We start from the raw sequence: 20,627 nt of genomic DNA on the forward strand, positions 1-20,627 counted from the left end.
AAAGAAGAAAGTAGATATTTAGGTGGCAACAAATTCAAAAAAACATATTTACATATAGTATGATGTTGGTGATGGATTTTTCAGAATTGAAAAAGTTTTTTTATCAGCATTTATTTTCCCTTGCCTCTCCTTTAGTAAGCACAAACAGAGGGTAGGTCAGGCTGATCAAGCCACCAGTAGAAATCTCCATTGGGCCTGTTGTTTTAAAATACAGTACAAACACTGAGTTCTGTCAGAATCTTATAGCTGATCGCTCTGTGCTATCTCTGTTGTTTCACAACTGAAAGGATATTTTCTAAGGACTGCTGATGAAAATGCACAAAGGTGTAGGATCTGGCAGGTTTCATCTATTATGGTGAAATTAATGGTGCTGACAAATGTGTCCATTTATCTTTCCAGGCTGTGGCAAACTCAGGCCAAGTCGAGTACAGAGTGTGGTTTCCAGTCAGGGGAGTCTGGACTCAGACATGCAGGGTAAGTTGAGCCAAAAAGGTACACTTAGTTTAAGATGGTAGTAAAATCCATAATGACACAAAAACATTTTGAAGGCAAAATAGTGGAATTTTAAAAATGTGGTCAGAAGGATGTGATTAATCTCAATTTGCTGCAAAAACTTTAGAATTAATCTTTTGACAGCCCTAGTCGTGACAAATCTGAATTCTTTTTGGTCATTTCTTACAGGCAAAATTGGGTGATTCAAACAAGAAACAGATCTACTCTGTAAAAATTACCAGAAATATTCACTTCAAACAGACAACAAAGTGAAGAAATGCAATTTGAAACAGTGTCTAACAATTTAAATTGCCATAGGGGCCTCTCATACTCCAGTAAGTGGAGCAACTTTCAGTTTATATCTTTGCTTCAAAATGTTTATTTATTTTTTTTCAATTGTAATCAACAGTGATGGGACTTGGTGGTGAATCCTGATATATATATATATGTATGTTGGCCAAACACTGCTAAAATCTGCAAGAGTAATTTTATACACTCAAAAGGTTGAAGGAGAGGGGCACATGTAAATCAAAAACCCTTGAGCACATTTTATATAATATTTAAATACTTTGAATTACTTTTGATATCTGCGTTTCTTTATATGTGCAACATTTCAGCTTTTGAAGAGAAACTATGTTTTTTTTTTTTTATGAATTATGATAATTTTTTATTATGTGTTCATATTATTTGTTGTTTTGCCTCTTTGTGTGTGAAGGATATGATGGTGGCAGCAGTGATTCTGAATGTGAGAGCCCCACTCTGGGAGAACATGAGTGCCAGTCACCGCTAATGCCTGACTTTTGGCTGATTGTTAAGATTCACCAGGACAGAGTAAAGGTCTACTCCCATTCCAGGTCAGACTAACATTAAATAATGATTTTGATATTTCTCAATGATTTGAAATTCAATTATCAGTCTGTTATCTAAATTCTACTCAGACTTTGGACAATTCCTTTAAATAATTCTCTGATGTTGGATTACTACTGGTGACTGAACAACATTGATTTCTTGGGACTTTATTTCAGGTGCTTCACAGAAGGAAAAGAAGACACAGCTAAGGAGATGGAAAACAAAGAAGATGATGCTGACTTGCCTGAATATTTACAGCTGCATCAAATGGTGGTCAGAAGGATAGGGGAAATCTGCAGAATTGTGAATCAGGTAAGAAACTACTTTTTTTCTTTCAGAGTCCGGATCACAAATATGTAAATAAATATATAAACAAAGTAAAAGTGCCATCTTTTGAAAAATGTTTCAAATTATTATACCGATTAAAAAATATTACTGGCTAAATATTAGAATACACTATTGATCTATTATCTGACGTTTCTTTCCCCTTTGATTTTCTCTGTTTCCTATAAATATTTTAGATTGAGTTCATTTTTACTTAAGTGTCTTTCAAGATGACTTAACTTTATATTGAAGCAGTTTGCACAGTGACAGTGCAAACCAAGGTTATTATAGTAATTGAAACTAAAATGCATTGATCATTTTAGTTAACTGAAACTAATTCAAATCTAAGCTTAACCAAAAAAAAGAAAACTGAAACTGTATAGTGCACTTACAAAACTAACAAGATTAAATAAAAAATAGGGACAAAATATCCTTAATTTTAGTCTTTGACACAGCCATACTGACTGGCACCTACAGCCAAGTCTGGGGAATGTAAAATGGCTTGATTTTGATTGTGGTGGTAGTTTTCTGTCTGGAGTTGCATTCAAACATCATCTTTAAAATAAATAAATGCTAAGTGAAGATTTTTCTGTTAGAATATGTTTTTAATAGTGTGTGATATTCACTGAGCCCTGACATGTATAAAAAAACTAATACAAACTAAACTAATGAAGCATTTTTGCAAAACTAAACTAAACTAACAAACCAGCAGTAAAAACTAATTCAGCTAAACTGAAATTGAAAACAGAAAGTGAAAACATATAAAAGTAAAAACTAATAAAAAATCCAAAACTGTTATAACCTTGGAGTAAACTTATCTTTCAGATCATGATTTGATTTTAAACTGTGTGTATTTCATTTTTTTTTTTTTTATTTGTAGCGAATGCTACTGCAGGACCTGCATGACAGTCATGTGTGTAACTCGTTGCTGGTGGCTGAGAGTGAAGAGGACATCTGGAAGACCGAGTCTCTCTACAGGCAGAAGTTAAACACCTCAGATGGTATATGAGCACTTGATACATTTGGTTTGGCTTTTATTTTTTTGCATGCTTTGTGATTTCTTTCCCAATACAATTTAATTTTTTTCTTGTCTAATTAATATGATCAGATCTTTTAGTTTCTTCTCCTGTGTTGCACTAGGGTATAATTGCTGTGTAAGCTTTGACTGACCTTTATGTATTCTGACCGCACAGATTACAACGTAGAGGAAAGCTATCAAGCAAGAGATTACCTGGCAGCCACCATGCAGTTCATCCCTGGGCATTTTTCTTGTGACGTTGTGTGGAGCACAATAATCCACATTCACCCACGTTTGAAGATGGGTCCTAACATGGGGGTATCCAGAGGTGAGTGGTAGCCATACGGACAGTTTTCCTTAATATAAACTCAGACCGGATGAGTTGAAGGACATGTAATCATAGTTATTTTGTTTATCAAGATGCTGGTTTAACTTGTTAGTGGGTGGAGTCTAGTTTGAAATGATTGTGAGATATATATTGTCATTCTAATTTTATTCACTAAATCTCTTTCTGTTTAACAAAAAAACAATAGTTAATTAGAGGTAGAGGTGACTAAATTCCTTTTAAAATAAGTTGGTGACAAATATAAAAAATGAATCAAGCAGTCTGTCAAGTTCACTGAAGGTAGATTGATTTTTGTGTGTAATCTATCATCATCCATCGTCCTATTGACACTTGCTCAATTACATGCATACTAGACAAAAAAATATATAATGCCCTTTATTTAAGTTTTTATCAACTGATTTGTTAATTTATAGAAAAGGAAAGGTATAGCCTGCTTGGATTCACAGATGAGCACAGATAAATTTCAATATATTAATTTGGGCTTTATTTCCCACAAACACATATTTAGGTGTTGGGATATGCAGTATGTAGGACCCCTTTAAGATAGTGTTGTCATGTGTTTTTATTTGGACTTAATCCCTGCAGTGAGCAGTCAGCTTCTTGTTCTTAAAGAAGTGACTTTACATGCCCTGTCTTTGTCTTAATTAGGAAAGTTAAAAAAAATACTTATAAGAAAATGTTTTTTATAAATTGTTTAAAGATTTTTAAAAGAAAACTGTCAGATGACAAGTGAGATCATGACTGATCCATAACTCTCACCTGGGTTAGGGGTATGTATCCGATTTTGCTCACAATTTTGCTTTAATTTTCATGTAAAATAATGAACCATTCTCAGTTGATGATTAGATGCTGCTGTTCTTCTCTAGTTTTATTTTCCACACATGCCAAACATGCCTTTGTAATTTGTGTCCCCATTGCAGCGATTCAGGCCCTGCGCTCCGTGCTGAACTCTTTCTGTGTGGTCAACCGAAAGAACATGTTTGTCTACCAGGAGCGCACGACTAAATCAGTCTTCTACCTCAGGTCAGATTTTCTCATCAGCAATTACAGCTGTCCTTTCCCTTCTCTCTCTGAAGTTCATCGTTTATGCTTTTATTCAAGAGTTTTTTAACAGTTGTCACCACCTGTATTAACAAATGTAAAGGAGGTAATTAATCATATTACATTCTGATTTAATACATTTACATTCAAGGGGGGTGAAAGCTGAATATTTTTGTAGTGCAGCTCTCCTTTAAAGTTTTTCCTGACAGGGGGCTTTGGGGAAGGGAGTGTTTATAAGACAGCAAAACAGACAAGCTATCAAATACAGCACTGCAAGGCATCCTACTTTTTAACTGTGAGATTAGGAGGATTCACTACTGTGTCCTAACAATCACTGCTCATGTAGTTCACAAATAATTTCTCATCTTCAGCAAATCACTCCTAAACTTTTCACAACTTTCACCCCAGAGCAGGGTTCTGTTTTTGTATCCTGTAAAACTTCATCCAAATAAAGGGTGCTATAAACTTAAGGTGGATGTCACTGATTGGGTTTAGCAGCCGTCCTGCTTCAACTTTCAGTGACGATCTTTGCTGTCAACCTTTGGGGAAACTGCATGTTAGCACAACAACTCTTATTGATGGCCATTTGTTTGCCGGATGACCTTCTCATATACTATTTTACTACCAAAGCCTTGTTCTGAGAGCTTTGTTCATTTCTTTGCAATGACAACAAAATTGTTTTCACTTTGACCATTCTGTACCAACTGTAACTTATTTGGGGGAGATTTTCTAAAACTTTGTAGAGCTCTCTTTGAAATACTAGCACATTTTGGAGGTATGATATAGAAACACTAAGAAAGGAAATTAAATTTGAGATGATGAATTTTAATATTACCTGCAGGACGTCTTCAATCAATGAGCAGGATTTTCTTTGAGTACCAAAGGATCCTGATGATTACAAACTCGGGAAAAATGCATCATCACTTCCTGTTTCTTATGTTTTACTTTCCAGACTTTGTGAAACATCACTAACAGGGAAATACTCAGATGTGGATGGAAACCTCCATGTTACTCGCTCCATTGGGCTTGCCAGAAGTCAGGAGCCCTTATTATCTGAGGACCTCATGGTAAGTAAACAAGAAGTTTACCAACGTCTTGGCCCGAACAATTCCTGTTGAAAAGAAAAGTGCAGTTTTAAGCAATTGCCAAGAACTTTAGATTTACTTAGTAGTGATAAAGCATTTAATTCAGACTAGCTGGTGACATTTCTTACATCTGATGACAAAGAATCACAAATCATTAAAATTATATAAAATAGAGCCCTTCCCATTACTATTTTCTTTATCCTGCTCCTGCTGTATTTCCTACAGTTCATGTTTAATATTCAGAATAGCGGACAGTGTGTTCAGTTAAAGGAATGGCAATATAACTATGTTCACTGAAGCACCACCTTGACAAAGTTTCCCCCCCTGAATGAAGGAAAGTCTAAGAAAACAACCACAACCGTCACATCCTTGTCATGCATAACAATGCCATGAAAAAAGTCTGGGAGATTCTGATTTGACTCTGGGTTGTGGCTCAGTGATAGTATTGCCAAAGTAATATATAGCAACTATATTTAAGCATATTTTATTTCAAGGTCATACAGTGGTGGAATTGTTTCCTGATCTCTGGAAAGTTTGGGCATCAAAAAAGTGCAGCACACTTCCATCAGCCCTCACAGACAGTAGACTAATCTTCACAATATTTATTGTATCTATCTACTTTTGGGTTGTTACCAACCTCATCATTGGATGTTTAATGTAGTACGGCCAATTTGCATGGAAATAGGTGTTTTTTCCCCAAAATAATTGCATAATGGCTCAGCGTCTCTGTATGTTGATGCGTATTTGTAGTGATCAGCATACAACATAGTAAGGGGAACGTTAAAGCTGTGCCTTTCGACTTGTTGACAAAGTTTTAGAGCATGCACTTTATTGTGGAGCTTTAACAAAGCCTCACAGCATTTTGCAGCAAGGAGACAGAAACAGATTCAAACATGTTCAAGCAACATCCCCGATGACAACTGACAAATAACAGCAAATGAAACATGATTTCTAACACCAACATGTGACACATCTCCTGTATTATCTTTTTTAATATGAGCATGGAGAAGTGCTTTAAAGAGAGCCCAATTTGATCAGAGATTGAGGCAAATCCATATTTCAACAAAGTCCAGTTGTTTTCCAGCTCTGGCACTTTCTCTCTCAGTTATAAAGAAAAACCAGAGTCATAGGCAGATGTAGTTTTCTTCTTTTAAAATGTGTGTTTGAGAGCAGAAGCCATCTCCTCTTTGGCATTGTGGTAGAGTGAGCGTGTGTTACACAGGGAAGGGATGTAATGGGAGACAAGGAGGGACAAACGAAAGCCAAAGGTGCCAAAGTTTAGGATTGTTTAGAAAATCTGTACGTATTTATGATTAATTATGGCACCAGTTCCAAACGAGTACATCCAAGAAGGCTCCTGAGATGTGCCAAGGACAGTTGGAGCAACGGTGTGGCATGAAAAAAGAGACAGACACACAGACATACCACCACTCATGGAAGTAAGATTAATATGTTCACAAGAACTGTTTTTGCTTCAACAGGCTTTAAAGGTTATTGTTGTCTTAAATATGGTACCATTAAGAAGTTTTTTTATACCTGCTCCAGAAGAAGTGCAGGAAAGTTTTGGTCTGGTGAAAATAGTTTAACCCCTGCACTTCTCTGCAGCTTACCTTATATGCTAAAGTGAAATCAAATCAAATTAATCATGCAGTAAATTTATGAAGGAGTTTTATGTCAAGAGCTTGATGATTTATGACTCTTTCTCCAGGGCTCTAGGTCTTCCCTCGATGGTTCTCGACCAGTTGGACAAGTGGACAAACATATCCTACTTCTTGTGCATGGAGTGGGAAATGCAGGTAACACTGAATGATAAACGAGTATATTATAAAGAATATTTTATTAAGTAAACTGGATTATGGACTTAAAACAGTAAAAAGTCAGTGGATAATGGAAAGCTTAAATCAACTCATTCCCATGATCTCCACTTTTTGGGGGGTAACAGTCCTGAAAAGTGCGTGCCTGACTGTGTGTGACACATTTGTTACAAACAAAAACAAAAACAAAAAAAGCAAGTCTTATTTCACTTGTTTTATATACTTGATCCTATAATCACATTTTTAAAGTAGGCCAAGCATAAATTGGTTTGATAACTGATTGTGAACTTCTTAGCTGAACAGGACTGCTGTTCCTTCCTTGGATGCCTTGGTGGCACTGTTGTTTTAACTATAGTTCCTTGTTTAAGACCAGCTTGGATTATATCAACAATATTATAATAATATATCAGCAACAATTAGGAGTAAGAAGTTTGGAAGAAGAAATAAAAAATGATATACTTTTGATAGCTCCACCACAAATATATCCTTTTTTGGGAATTAAAAAAATAAATAAATAAACAAATAAACCTGAAATGAGAATTCTGGTAGACTATTTCTGACATTTGTGTGCTTTTACTGTTTATTTTATTTGTTTTGTTTGTTTTGTCACATCAACCAAATCTTGAGTGGTAGAGCATAAAGTCATCAGTCAAAAACATCTACAACCTGATAGATCTTCCTCCAAAACCTTAAATCTCGTTTTAAAATGATTTAAGGAGACCTGCTCCCAAGACATACATTTTCCAAGATTCTACTCTGCAGGAGCAGCGTGTTCAAAACTCCTTTTACATCTCAAGACAGACCTAGGGAACAGATAGCAGAAGTAAATTTTGTGACAGAGTCACAGAGTAAAGACTGAGGCTTCCAGAACTTTCCACATGGATAAAATCACCCAAATATGATGAAAGCAGATTAAGTATAGCCTTATAAATAAGGACATGTCAATGTTTTAGCCAGTGAGTGGTCAAAGAAGGCCAACCAAGTCAATCATACAGAAGATGAACCTCAGTGCCCCATTGTATTTAAGGATTTAAGGCATTGAGCAGATGCATGCATGTGAGGAACATCATAATCATTCAGAGGCATAAAAGATGGAGCAACAAGGCTTTTCTTAGCAGCAAAAGAAAAGCTTGCAATAAAAGGACAACATGCATTTGTCTAATTCAGGTCCAGAGATCACTGATGAGCTGGTGAAGGTGCTGCGTAAGCGTCTGGATGAGACGACCTTGGACATCATCACCGTCATGCTTGTGAGGAACTGCAAGCTGACACCAGCTGATGTGGAGGTGATTCGCTCTCTTTGTTTATTTAAATGAAAATAAATAGGGTGAAAGTACAATCATGATTTCTTAAAGCAGTGCTCATGTTTATGTGGGCTTGTCTTTAGTTCTAAGGACATGGACCTGTGCAATGCAGTGCGTAAATTGCTTACTCTTCCAGAATTATGGGTTTTATTTCCACTCAGGCAACTAAAGAACACTTAATGCACTAATGCAACTGAAAGTTGCTTTTATTAAGTCTTACAGCAAATGTTGTTTGGTCAGTTCATCCAGCCTTCTGGATCCCCGGCCACTGAGGTGATGAAGTTCAGCCTACCCCAGTACTGTCTCCCATGGCTGCCTGCTGTGGCTCATTACCTCAGACAGAACCTTCTGATCTTCCTGCATGTACCAAAGTACACCGACAGCAACACAGCACATCACTTCAAGGTACATTTTATGCAGATTTTGTTCTGGCAGTGTTGTGAGATTTCTTTGCTGCAATGTGCTTCAACCCTGTTAATATTCCTAATTGTTTTCATAGATATTCAAACAATAGAAAAAAAACTAACAGCTGGAATACACCCACTCTTTCTGAGGTACAGATATGGTGTCTATAGAAATACTCACCCCCTTGGATGTTTTACTGTTTTATTTATTGTATAAATCAATCATGGTTAAAATAATCTGACTTTTTTGGGGGTTTCTTTTTACAGAAAACTTCTTTAATGTCAAAGTGAAAACAGAATTCTACAAAGTAATGTCATTTGAACAAAAAGATGTAAGGCAGATGATTGATTTCACAATAAATTGGACAAATAGAGTTCTTCAAGAGATAAAGTTCTTGAGGATATTCACCACCATTAAAGTGACTGACCTAACTTAACAGGGTTACAGCCAGTTGGTGCTAACAGTCTCATAACTGGTGAAATGGGGGTCACCTGAGTGCAGGGAATGTATCTCAAGTGATGGTATAAAGTCCCCTGTGTATGGAAGATCCAGGCACTTGTTAATTGATATTCATCGCTACCATTACACCATGATGACAAAAGAACGCTTGATATAAAGAAATTTCCATGGAACTGAACATCCCCCAGAATTCATCAAGAAATGGAAGGAATATGGCACGAGTAGATCTGCCTAGATCAGTCCATCCTCACAACTGAGTGACCATGCAAGAAGGAGACTAGTGAGAGAGGACACCAAGACATCTACGACTACTCTGGAGGAGTTACAAACTTCAGCCACTGAGATGGAAGAAACTCTGCATACAACTGTTGCCCAGGTTCTTCACCGGTCAAAGCTTTATGGGAGAGTGGCAAAGAGAAAGCCACTGTTGAGGAAAACTCAGATTAAACTTGACTAGAGTTTACAAAAATGCATGCTAGAGACTCCATGGTCTAGTGGAAGAAAGTTATTTGGCCCGATGAGACCAAAATTGTGCTTTTTGGCCATCAGATAAGACGCTATGTTTGGCAGACACCAAACACTGCACATCACCACAAACACATCATCCCCACTGTGAGGCACAGTGGTGACAGCATCATGCTGTGGTGATGCTTCTCAACTGCTGGCCCTGGATGGCTTGTACAGATAGAGGGTAAAATGAATGTGGCAAAATATAGGAAAATCCTGGAGGACAATCTTACTCAGTCTGCAAGAGAACTTCAGCTTGGGAGAACTTTCATTTTACAGCAAGACAATGAGCCGAAGCATACAGCGAAAGCTGCACAGCAATGGTTTAAAGACAACAAGGTGAATGTTCTAGAGTGGCCAAGTCAAAGCCCAGACTTTAGGAAATTTGTGGCTGGACTTGAAAAGGTCTGCATATGTCTAATCCCTGTGCAACCTGACAGAGCTTGAGCAGTTTTGCAAAGAAGAATGGAGTAAAATTGCAGTGTTAAGATGTGAATCTTTATGTAGTCACTTATTTTACATTATATATTTTTATTTAATTGGTATTTGTAGAAATCTGTTTTCACTCTGACATTAAATAGGGTTTTTGTCATTTTTGTCGAAAAAGTGACATTATACTGGCCATGATGGATTTATAATACAGTGAAAGGGTAAAACTTCCAAGGGGGTGAACACTTCCTATATGCACTGTAAGTGGGGTACAGAGGAGGTAAAACATTTTACCTTCTCTGTACAGTTTTTTAACTTGGTTCACATTTTTTATTTTGTGTCGCTTTGCATGTTTGTTAGAGGCTGTGTTAAGAAGTCATGTGTGAGCTCGTACATGAACTACTTTATATTGTAAGCAAGCTGATAATAAATTTGTAAGCAAGGAACATGCTAATTCTTGTCAGTTTAGTTTAGCTGGCTTGCAGAGTTAAAAGGTAAACCGGCTAAATTGCTCATCCAAGATTGTTCCTGGGGTATGTACTAATTGCTGTTGTACAATGTCAGTAAACTTTTGATCTTACTCGGTCTTAGAATCAGTGGTAAAAGTCTAAGTAGTAAAAAAAAGAAATAAATTAAATCTATGAATGCATTGCTGTCTTTTACTATGTGAGCTTGAGGAAAGATATTGTCTTCTTCTGTTTTTGCAGCACTACTTTCATTTGAGCAGTGACTTATCCGAGGGCGATATCTTCCTCTACAATAAGCCTGGAGGCCAAGGGACGGGTGGAAAAGGTACATATATTCACTCAGCCAGCTGTAGGATTTACTGTATTATTACCCTGTATTAGCTATACCAACAATTTTATCTTTTAGATGATTAGCAGAGACCTTAGTGGAATACTATTCCTTAAACCAACATATAACACTAGTTGTTAGGTTGTCTAGACTCTTCAGTGACATTTTTAGTTAAATTTAGAGAGGTTTTAATGGGCCTGAATTATTTGGATGTTGTTGATTGCAGCAGAAACTCTGCTGAAATAAACACGAGGTACTTGGTAAAGAAACCCCCAGACTCAATTATGTCCTTTCTACTGGCCCCAGCAACTCAACCAAATCAGCTCATGCATAGTAAAAGCCAGTGTATGACTAGGGTTGTCAAATGGAAACCTCCCTTTACTGCTGTTTTGTTCAGCTTGTTCAACAATATCACAGGAAGGTTAAACACAGAGATTCTTTATCTTACCCACTCTACCACTAGATGGTCACAGTCCAAACAACACCAACACCTATGGCAGACCTCAAAAGGTTTTGGAGTGACCTAGTCAAAGTCTGGACTTAATTCCAAGTAAGATGCTGGGGCATGACCTCAAACATGCTGGAAAAAACCCTGAATTAAAGCATTTTTTGGCCAAAACTACTGCACAGCTATGTCAAAGACTCATTGCCAGTTATCCCAAACGTTTGTTTGCAGTTGTCGCAGCCAAGAGTGGAACAACCAGTTATTTGTTTTAGGGGCAATGACTTTTTCATAGAGGCTTGGATTGTATATTACAAAAATGCAAAGGAGAATATTTAATATTCATTTGGTTGAGTATTTTTAGTAGTTTCTTATTTTCATAAGAATAAAGAATAAGGTGTGTTTGAGGGTTATATTGCAGATGATTGCCCATATTAAATCTTTAATAGTTCGACGTTTTGGATGTAGATTTGAAATGTTAATAAGTCCTCACTAGGGGCCGTCTTCCATCTGATGTGACGTGCTCATCTCTATACAGCACAGGCCCAGAGCAGCTGCACTGTCTATAATTACGTCCTCGACTCTTACACAATCCCTGTCAGTAAACACTCTGCTATTTGTGTTCTTTCCAACACATGTTTGCATTTCGTAGCTTATTTTGATTTGTGTTAACACCAGTAATGATCTGTTATGAAGGAAAGCACATAGGCTGTTTTGATCATGCTATTTTGTTGGTGAAAACTGTGAGGACAACACACACATGGACTTTCCTGAAATTTTCCCCTGATCATGAAAGAGCTGTTTTGGAAAGTATTTAAATAATTCTGACATCCTTCAACAGCACCAAAGGGCAACTAATTTTAGATGTAAATGAAGACTTTATTGAATTAAAGCTCTCATTCATAATTACTTATACATTCTGCTGTACCCATGTTTGCCAATGTTTGGCTCTACATTATATTTCCAGCTTGTTGTCCATTTGCCTTTCCAGAGCACATTACTCTTGATTGGCTTGCTACTGTAAGTTTGAAAGACAAGTAATGAAGCAGTATAAACTAGAGCTGAATTTATTCAAAGGGAATATCTGACACAGGTCTGAAAATGAGAATGGGTGTCCAGTAAACCATTCCTGTTACATAGAGTGTTGTTACATAGAATGAATGTGTTCATAGCTGAAACAGTATTTACACTCACTGAGAGGTGCTCAAACTCTTATCCCTGTTTTGTGTTTGCTCATTAATAGAGTTTTCTACTAAATCTTTGCTGCACTGAACGGTAATAGGTCAGCTGAATTCTAACTTTAAATGTTTGTCTGATGAAAGTGTTCAATGGATAAGATCATGGGCATAGCAAGGGGGAAAAGAACTGATTACCCATGTTCACAGTGGAGTGGGGTTGGAAGGGCTTCTGAAGCCTGGAAATGACAAGTAAGTTTGTTTGTTTGTTTTTTTCTTAGTGATTATTGTCATTATTTAATTTAAGCCAATAAAAGACTTGTTCAACAGGGTGATATTTGTATCAAATTGATTAAAATAAAACACTGGGGAGCCAGTGCTCCACCCTTTAAAGATGTCCAAATGGTATAGTCTAACCCTAGTGCTGCAAGGTAAAATGGAGCCTGAAGAAGAGAAGAAAGGTGACTGTAAGTTGGGTGACTGATGCCGACAAAACACTTTAAATTAACTCACAGTTATTTTCAAAGAGATGTGAGTGAACACAGTGATTTAGGGACTGACGAGGAAAAGAAAGCAGAGACAAAGAGCAAGATGAGGATGGTGGAGAAGAAAGCAGGAATAAAGAGCAAGAAGAGGACCGTGAAGGAGGAGAAAGCAGGGACAGAGGGCAGATGAGTATGATGGGTGAGAAGAAAGCAGGGACAAGGAGCAAGATGAGGATGGTGGATGAGAAGAAAGCAGGGACAGAGGGCAAGATGAGGATGGTGAAGGAGAATAAAGCAGGGACAAGGAGCAAGATGAATATGATGAAGGGGGAGAAAGCAGAGACAAGGAGCAAGATGAGGATGGTGGAGGAGGAGAAAGCAGGTACAGAGAGCAAGATGAGGATGATGGATGAGAAGAAAGCAGGGACAGAGGGCAAGATGAGGATGGTGAAGGAGAAGAAAGCAGGGACAGAGAGCAGATGAGGATGATGGAGAAGGAGATGGCAGAAACAAAGAGAAATTTGAAGATGGTGGAGAATACAGCAGGAATAGAGAGCAAGAAGAGGATTGTGGAGGAGAAGAAAGCAGGGACAGAGAGCAAGATGAGGATGATGGAGGAGGAGATGGCAGGGAGGGGTCCTGTGTAATTTTCTTTCTTTTGAGCTATGCCCCTCGATAAGATTTCTGCTTGGATGGCATTTTGTTTACGTGTGGTAGGTTCTTAGCTTTCTCTCTTACTGGCAGGTTTCAAATCAACAGCTTTATAGAATAACAACCACTGCATTTGATATCTCACCAGATATTCAGTTACCCAACATACCGACATTTACCATTATACTTTTATGAGGTTTTTTTGTTTATAACTTGTTAAGCTCTTTAACATCTGCAGTTTAAATTGCACCCATTAAGTGCATTTTAAATACCACTTTTTAAATTATTGATGTCAGTGGACATTGTTTCTAGCAGCATGTGTAGGGCTCATTAAACTCTAAGGTGATTACAGTTTAAAGGTGCAGTGTGTAATATTTAGCCTAGTAGCATTTAGTGAAACAAACAAACTTGGTTAAATGAAACATAATGTCTATAGGTAGGTCTATCCTAATTACTGTTTATCCACCTGAAAAAAAAATGTGTTTTTGTTTTATATTAACTCAGAATAAGCAATCTATTCATACATGGGGAGGGTCCCCTCCACGGGCGCAGCCATCTTGAATTTTTGCATTTTGCATGTTTCTATGGTGCCACAGAAGCGACCAAATAACAGATACACTTTTTTTTTTAAATTCCACTGGTTGCCACAGTTTTCACCAGACAAACATGCAAAATGCAACAATTCAAGATGGCGGCGCCCGTGGAGGGGACCCTCCCCATGCATGAATAGGTTGCTTATTCTGAGTTAATATAAAAAAAGCACATTTTTTCAGGTGGGTAAACAGTCATTAGGATAGACCTACCTATAGACATTATGTTTCATTTAACCAAGTTTGTTTGTTTTACTAAATGCAACTAGGCTAAATATTACACACTGCACCTTTAACTTTGAAATGTAAAAAAAATGTTTTTATTATTGTTTATTATTGTTTATTTCCTTTAAATCCCTCTGTTTCTTTTCTTTGTATGACCCTTAAATTAACAATGAATCACAGATTGTATCACAGAATTTTTTTGGACTATTACGGACAAAAAGTCTTGACCTATTCTTTAAAAGTTTACGTATAGAATCAAACTATTTTAAAATTAAATCAAATTTCTGAAAATCCAAAAAAAGTTGAACTAACAAAGCAAATATACAAATGTTGTCTTGAGTATTTTAAACCAAGTAAATCCATTTTTGAGCAGTGATAGTTTGATCGCCTGTCAATAGTGCCTTGCTGGTGTTAAACTTTTGAGACTGATACTGATATACAGTAGATACAGCAAAGGGGAAAGTAAGTTTGATTTTAAATCTTGAAAGTAACATGTACATTCAGTGAAAGAAGTCGCCCCACTATTTGAACAGAATAAGAATCTTTTTTGGAAACATTCATTTTTAATTTTTATTTCTAATATTTTTAAAGATGTTTATTAGAGTAGAGGGAAGCGTTGCTGCCGTACAAACATGACTGATTTCTTTTACATTGTGATTCCATTTCAGAGCCTTGCTTTTAAATTTCAGAAAACTGGTTGAGTTCTTTTAATTGTGATTCCTGGTTTGTAGCTGGGTAGGGGTATGGCATCTACGTGTGGTTGTTTTGTATGTTTGGTTAGAGATGTTGAGTTGAGGTAAATTTTTGTATTGGAGTAAAATTCTTAAAGATCAAAAGAGATGTCATGGATAAAAGAGATAAGACAAAGAAATCAAGTTTAATCAGACCTAAAACTTTAACGAATCTTTTTTTTTCCAAATCAGTAAATGTTCTCGTACCAGAGTTATAAATATGTGAACTTCTGGCTCTTATGATTATCGGTGCTCTCTAATGTTTTTCTCTGGGTGTCTCTAATGTTGGCCCAGGTACCATGTCAGAGCTGGTACAACATCTCCTTCCTCCTTCTCAGTTTAAAGGTACCCTCACATGTGATCTTCTCTCCTCACTTTATGAGCCTTCATAGCCACCTTGCTGAATTAAGCCATTGTAGCTGCCAGCCCTCGTGTGTCTGCTCTGTTTTTTTGTTTGTTTGTTTGTTTTTGGCATTCTTTTGCAGTGCTGTACTGTACTCCTTTGATTAAGGCTTTCTGCAGCATCTATATTTTTGTTAAACTGTGGTCATTTTTGAGTTATCGTTAGGTTTAGCATGGACCTCCAAGGAGCATGCAGTATGAACTTTCTGGTGTATGAAAGAGTGTATCTTTTAGATCTTTGCTGGACTGGCTTTTGTTGCATTGACTCTGGTTTTAGACACCCCTAACACAACTGTAGTCCCTACTTTTGATGCAGCATTTTACCTAGGGTAGGGTGTTTTATTAAGATGGGTAAAAATGTTTTGGGCAGCCTCTCATTAATCTCTTTGTGCTTTTTCTTTACTGGGTTTATAACCAACTCAAAAAATACCTCTGACTATTTAGCATTTTTGACCATAGATATATCTCTGTCTGTGTGCATTACATTTTGATGCCCAGGACAGAGAACATACAGTTCAGCAAAGCCACAGTCCATTGTAAAGTTAAGCTGTGATATCCATATTTTTTTTTACTTGAATAATCAGCACTCTTATCAAAGCAACAAATATATCCATTATTTAACTTTGTGCCATAGTATATAGCCATCTTAAAGATGTAAACCCCTTTTCTAACAAACAGAATTGAAATGGTTTGTGATGGCAAAAATTGATGAAAAAGGTGGTGAAATAGAATTTTAAAAGAAGCAGAAATTTGTTACAAGTGGCAAAAATGGGCATAAGAAATGGTAAAAGGGTTTAACAGTGGCAATAATGACTTTTGAATGGCAGAAATGACAGAAAAGTTGGCGTAATAGGTTTAGAAAGTGGCAAAAATGGACAGAAAAGATGGTGAAATGGGATTAAGGAGTAGAAATTTGGGGTTTAAATGGCAAAAATGGGTTAAAAGAGGCAAAAGAATACATAGTAAGTAGCAGAAAAGGGTCTAATGTGCCAAAAAAGTGTTTGAAGTGGCAAGAAATTGGCAGAAAAGTTAGTGAAATGGGAATAACAAGTAGAAAATGTGGTTAAAAGAGGCATAGAAATAGGTGGAATGTGGCTAAAATGAGTTAAAAGTAGCAAAAGTGGGCGTAATGAATAGTGACATGTGGTTAAAATTGGCAAAATAGTCAGAAAAAAGTTGTGAACAGGAGTTATTAGTGGCAAAAACGGGTCAACAGCGACAACAATAGGTGGAAAGTGACAAGAATTGGTTGAGAAGTGGCAAAAATAGGTAGAAAAAGAGTGGAAAGGGTTTAAAGGTGACAAAAATGGCCTAAAGTGTAAGAAACAGGCAGAAAAGTTTGTAAAATGGTATTTAAAAAAGTGCAAAATTTTGTTGAAAGTGGCAAAACAGGTGGAAAGTGGCAGAGAAGAGTTTAAAAAGCAAATATGGGCATGGCAAATAGTGAAATGTGGTTAAAGATGGGCAAAAATTATTAAAAAGAAATTGTGAAAAGGGGCAAATAGTGACGATAACAGGTCACCAGAGGCGACAATGGGCAGAAAGTGGCAAGAATTGGTTACAAAAAAAAAAAAGATTAAAAACAGGCAGAAAAGGTGGTGCAAAGGGTTTAAAAGTGACAAAAATGGCTTAAAAATGGAAGAAATGGGCAGAAAAGGTGGTGGAAATGGCAAAACTCGGTTTTAAGTGTTGAAAATGTGTTTGAAATGGCAAAAATTGGCAGAAAAGTGATGAAAAGGGGTAAAAATGTCTTGTCTTCCACCATTTTTACAAAACTGAATTGTAATAGGAAAGTTAAATAGTTAAACTACTATAAGAACAGGTATCTCCTTTGTGACAGCAGGCATCGTCATGTTTGAATTAACAAATTTCTGTTATTTCATAAATATGTTTATGGCCTGTGTCCTGACATCCATGCCCTGCATGCATGTTGCTACCTAATCACTGTGTGCTGAAATAGCCAATGCCAAAGCTTAAACACTGAGCAACAAAAAAAAAAAATCCATTTCAAAGAGTGTTACCTGATAGCTGTAATCTATGGAAAAGCATGTAGACACTCACTATGGGAAAGAACTGGAACAATTAGGGATTTTTGAAAGAATGGCAATTAAAACTCAATTTTTAAAATGACTGTTGAGCTCTTCCATGTTTTTTAAATCTTTTAATCCATGACAAATGGCAAATGGAAGGATAAGGTACCAAAAACTGAATGACAACAGAAAGAAAATAACTTCACGTGGATTTTTAGAGTAGTTTACATATTAGCCCCAAGGCTGTTTGAAGATGTCTTCTTCATTCAGATGTCATGTGAGTGTATCCCTCTACTCTTTCAGGTATTGCCTGCATCGCACTCTCATTTGTGGACGGCCATGGTCATGCCCTTCAAGTTCCAGCGCAGGAAGTAACCAGTTTGCAGAGATCGGAGAACTGCACATTTCCTCTTCAACAGGAGCATTTTGATGAACTGACCACTGTTGATAAAGTGTTCTCCACCAAAGACATCCAAGGCACAGGTAAACACACTGACTGAGCTGTTGAATGACACTAACTCTTAGAGGGAAGAGGGGTAGATGTTAGGTTTAAGGGGGCAAAAGTATTCTGCACATTTAGTAAGTACAAGAAGTGCCTTATGACTTATTTACCAAATTTTAGTGCATGCACGTGTTTGTTATGCACCACCATCAACTACAACTGCAAAGAAACAGAAAGAGGCAAGGACAGGGAGTGGGCCAAACTGAAGCGAAAGGCACAACAATATTGGATTTTCTAGAAAATCTGTACTAAAAATCTGTATGTAGGATTTTTTATGGCACCAATTGAACCAGTACACTCAAGTCTGCTGAGAGGTATCGAAGAAAATTGGAGCAACGGTGTGGCGTGTAAATGCAGGCAGACACACAGACACACTGGCGGTTACAGTCATAAGATATCTGGATGTAGTTCTTCAAAAGCAGCAACCCTCACGTCTGCTTGTGTTCCAACAGAGACACAGCTGATTGTACGTTTTGACATCTGGGAACAAGGAAACGTCAGCCCCTTACAGCTAAGTGACAAACTGCAGGGGGCGCTTCGGCATGCTCTCTGTGATGTTGTCATGGAGCTAAAAGTCTTGCCGAATCCTTTATGTCTGGGGGTTTCCTTCCCAGGCACTAAAGCTCGGAAGGAGGAGGCTAAAGGTAAGTCATCATCACATGGTCATCTCCTAGGCATTCATATTTAGTCATAGTGGGTTACAGTATAATAAGCAATTTTAAGGTAATTTACTCTTTTTCAAAAGTGTTACATCTTCCTTAGTTTCAATCAATTAATCGTGAACTATCAATGTGTCAGTACGAACTTTTCAATGTTAAAGTTCTTCACTATGCTACCTCATTATACTCTTCTAGTCTAAGGAATTTTATCTGATTGACTCGAAAATATTTATGGTCATTCTAGACAAGATGGAGTTCAAGTTATCAGAAACTTGGAGAGGGACCTGGATGCAGCCGAGGACCACCACTTCATACCGGAAGTCGGCCATATTTCGTTTTCTAATACCAGAAGTCACTTAAACTAAACGTCTTCTTCACCATGTGTCGCCGCCATATTGATAGAGGCAAATCTGCCACATAAGGAAATACAAGTAGATGAAAAATACGGGACTTTTCAGACTAACAAGCACAGCGATTACATCACATTAATTTAAATAAATCAATTTATGATCCAAATTCAGGTATCACTTTGCACAGACATATTAAGCGACTGGAGATTGGCAGGCTAGCCGCACGCCGATGTCGCCGCCATGTTTCCAGAGGCAAGTCTGCAACGTCATTCAATTCAGTAGACAAGGCTTGCGCAAGTTTTTCGGAATAAAAAGCTTAAACAATCATATTTATATATATATATATGTATATATATATGTATAAATATATATAAATATATGTTTCTGCAATGGTTAATACACCAAAATGTAGAAGCTCTTTAACACAAATGATATTTTTAATGCTAAAATATAATTATTATTGTTATCCATGAATTTTCAAATTTACTGATTTACAAAAAAACTGAAAAAAATACAAAATACAGGCGCAAAAAGCTCCAAATCTTGAAAAAAAAATAATGTTATGTTATCGCTGTGCTTGTTAACCCGAAAACTCACATGTTTTTCGTCTACTTGCATTTCCTTATGTGGCGGACATGCCTCTATTGATATGGTGTTGACAAATGGAAAAAAACAACAAAGAAGACGTTCAGCTAAAGTGACTTCCAGTATTAGAAGACGAGATATGGCAGTGATTTTCCAACTTCTGGTGTGAAGTGGAGGTCCTCGGCTGCATCCAGATACTCTTGAAAACTTGAGTTTCTGCTATATGGCAGGGTCGTGACAGGAGCCTGAATTTGGGTGATTTTTACCACTTTTTGAAGTGTTTTCAGCAAAATAACACCATGTATGGTTTTACTGCCTATGTCAATCATCACCAAACTTTGCAGGGAAGAGCAAACATAATGCTTGAATACAATCATGCATCAGAATCATTCTTAAGAAGGCAAACATATTTTCTTTGTATGATCTTTTATTTGCTTCTCTATAAACATTTAAAAAATTAAGCCCCTTCACATTATTACTTCAAGGCTCTTGATCTTTCATCTGCATGTGCATCTTAGACCCAAATCCCAACAGGAAGTCCACCTGATTCATCTTAGTTACTATACAAGGCTTTTTAGGATGACGGTAAATAACCTTAACCTGTTGTAACTTCTGTATAAATTGTTCTGTGTTCTTCACAGTTTTTCGCCAACACCACAGTATCACACTGAACACGCCTACTTTTAAACATCTCGGCATAGCGCCCCCTATAACAGGAAACGGCACAACTGGTTCATTTCTTTACTCCTCTTACTGTGCTGAACCTTTCAGTCTCAGATTCTGAAAGATAGGCTTCAGTATTTGTCTAACCACAGCACGGACACGTTTCATCAAAGGACATCTCACTGGCAATGCCGACCATTTCAGTATCACGCCAGTTTGACAGGAAGTCACTGTAACTCTCATTTTAAACATCTGATTTGTGCCAATCA

General features: G+C 37.1%; 1 protein-coding gene across 9 annotated transcripts in view; it reads left to right on the top strand.

Moving 5' to 3' along the window:
- szt2 (SZT2 subunit of KICSTOR complex) overlaps nucleotides 1-20,627 on the top strand; it is a 91,826-nt gene that overhangs the window by 32,068 nt on the left and 39,131 nt on the right. For all 9 annotated transcript variants that reach the window (XM_041792235.1, XM_041792236.1, XM_041792240.1 and 6 more), the window contains 13 exons: nucleotides 400-474; nucleotides 1,208-1,346; nucleotides 1,518-1,653; nucleotides 2,546-2,666; nucleotides 2,859-3,011; nucleotides 3,950-4,052; nucleotides 5,023-5,137; nucleotides 6,864-6,951; nucleotides 8,137-8,255; nucleotides 8,514-8,678; nucleotides 10,781-10,865; nucleotides 17,903-18,082; nucleotides 18,554-18,745. In XM_041792235.1, the coding sequence (XP_041648169.1) occupies nucleotides 400-474; nucleotides 1,208-1,346; nucleotides 1,518-1,653; nucleotides 2,546-2,666; nucleotides 2,859-3,011; nucleotides 3,950-4,052; nucleotides 5,023-5,137; nucleotides 6,864-6,951; nucleotides 8,137-8,255; nucleotides 8,514-8,678; nucleotides 10,781-10,865; nucleotides 17,903-18,082; nucleotides 18,554-18,745 (1,671 nt within the window). The remainder of the gene's footprint in view (nucleotides 1-399; nucleotides 475-1,207; nucleotides 1,347-1,517; nucleotides 1,654-2,545; nucleotides 2,667-2,858; nucleotides 3,012-3,949; nucleotides 4,053-5,022; nucleotides 5,138-6,863; nucleotides 6,952-8,136; nucleotides 8,256-8,513; nucleotides 8,679-10,780; nucleotides 10,866-17,902; nucleotides 18,083-18,553; nucleotides 18,746-20,627) is intronic.

Source organism: Cheilinus undulatus, linkage group 7 (genome assembly GCF_018320785.1).
Source record: "Cheilinus undulatus linkage group 7, ASM1832078v1, whole genome shotgun sequence".
In the NCBI taxonomy this organism is placed as follows: Eukaryota; Metazoa; Chordata; class Actinopteri; order Labriformes; family Labridae; genus Cheilinus; species Cheilinus undulatus.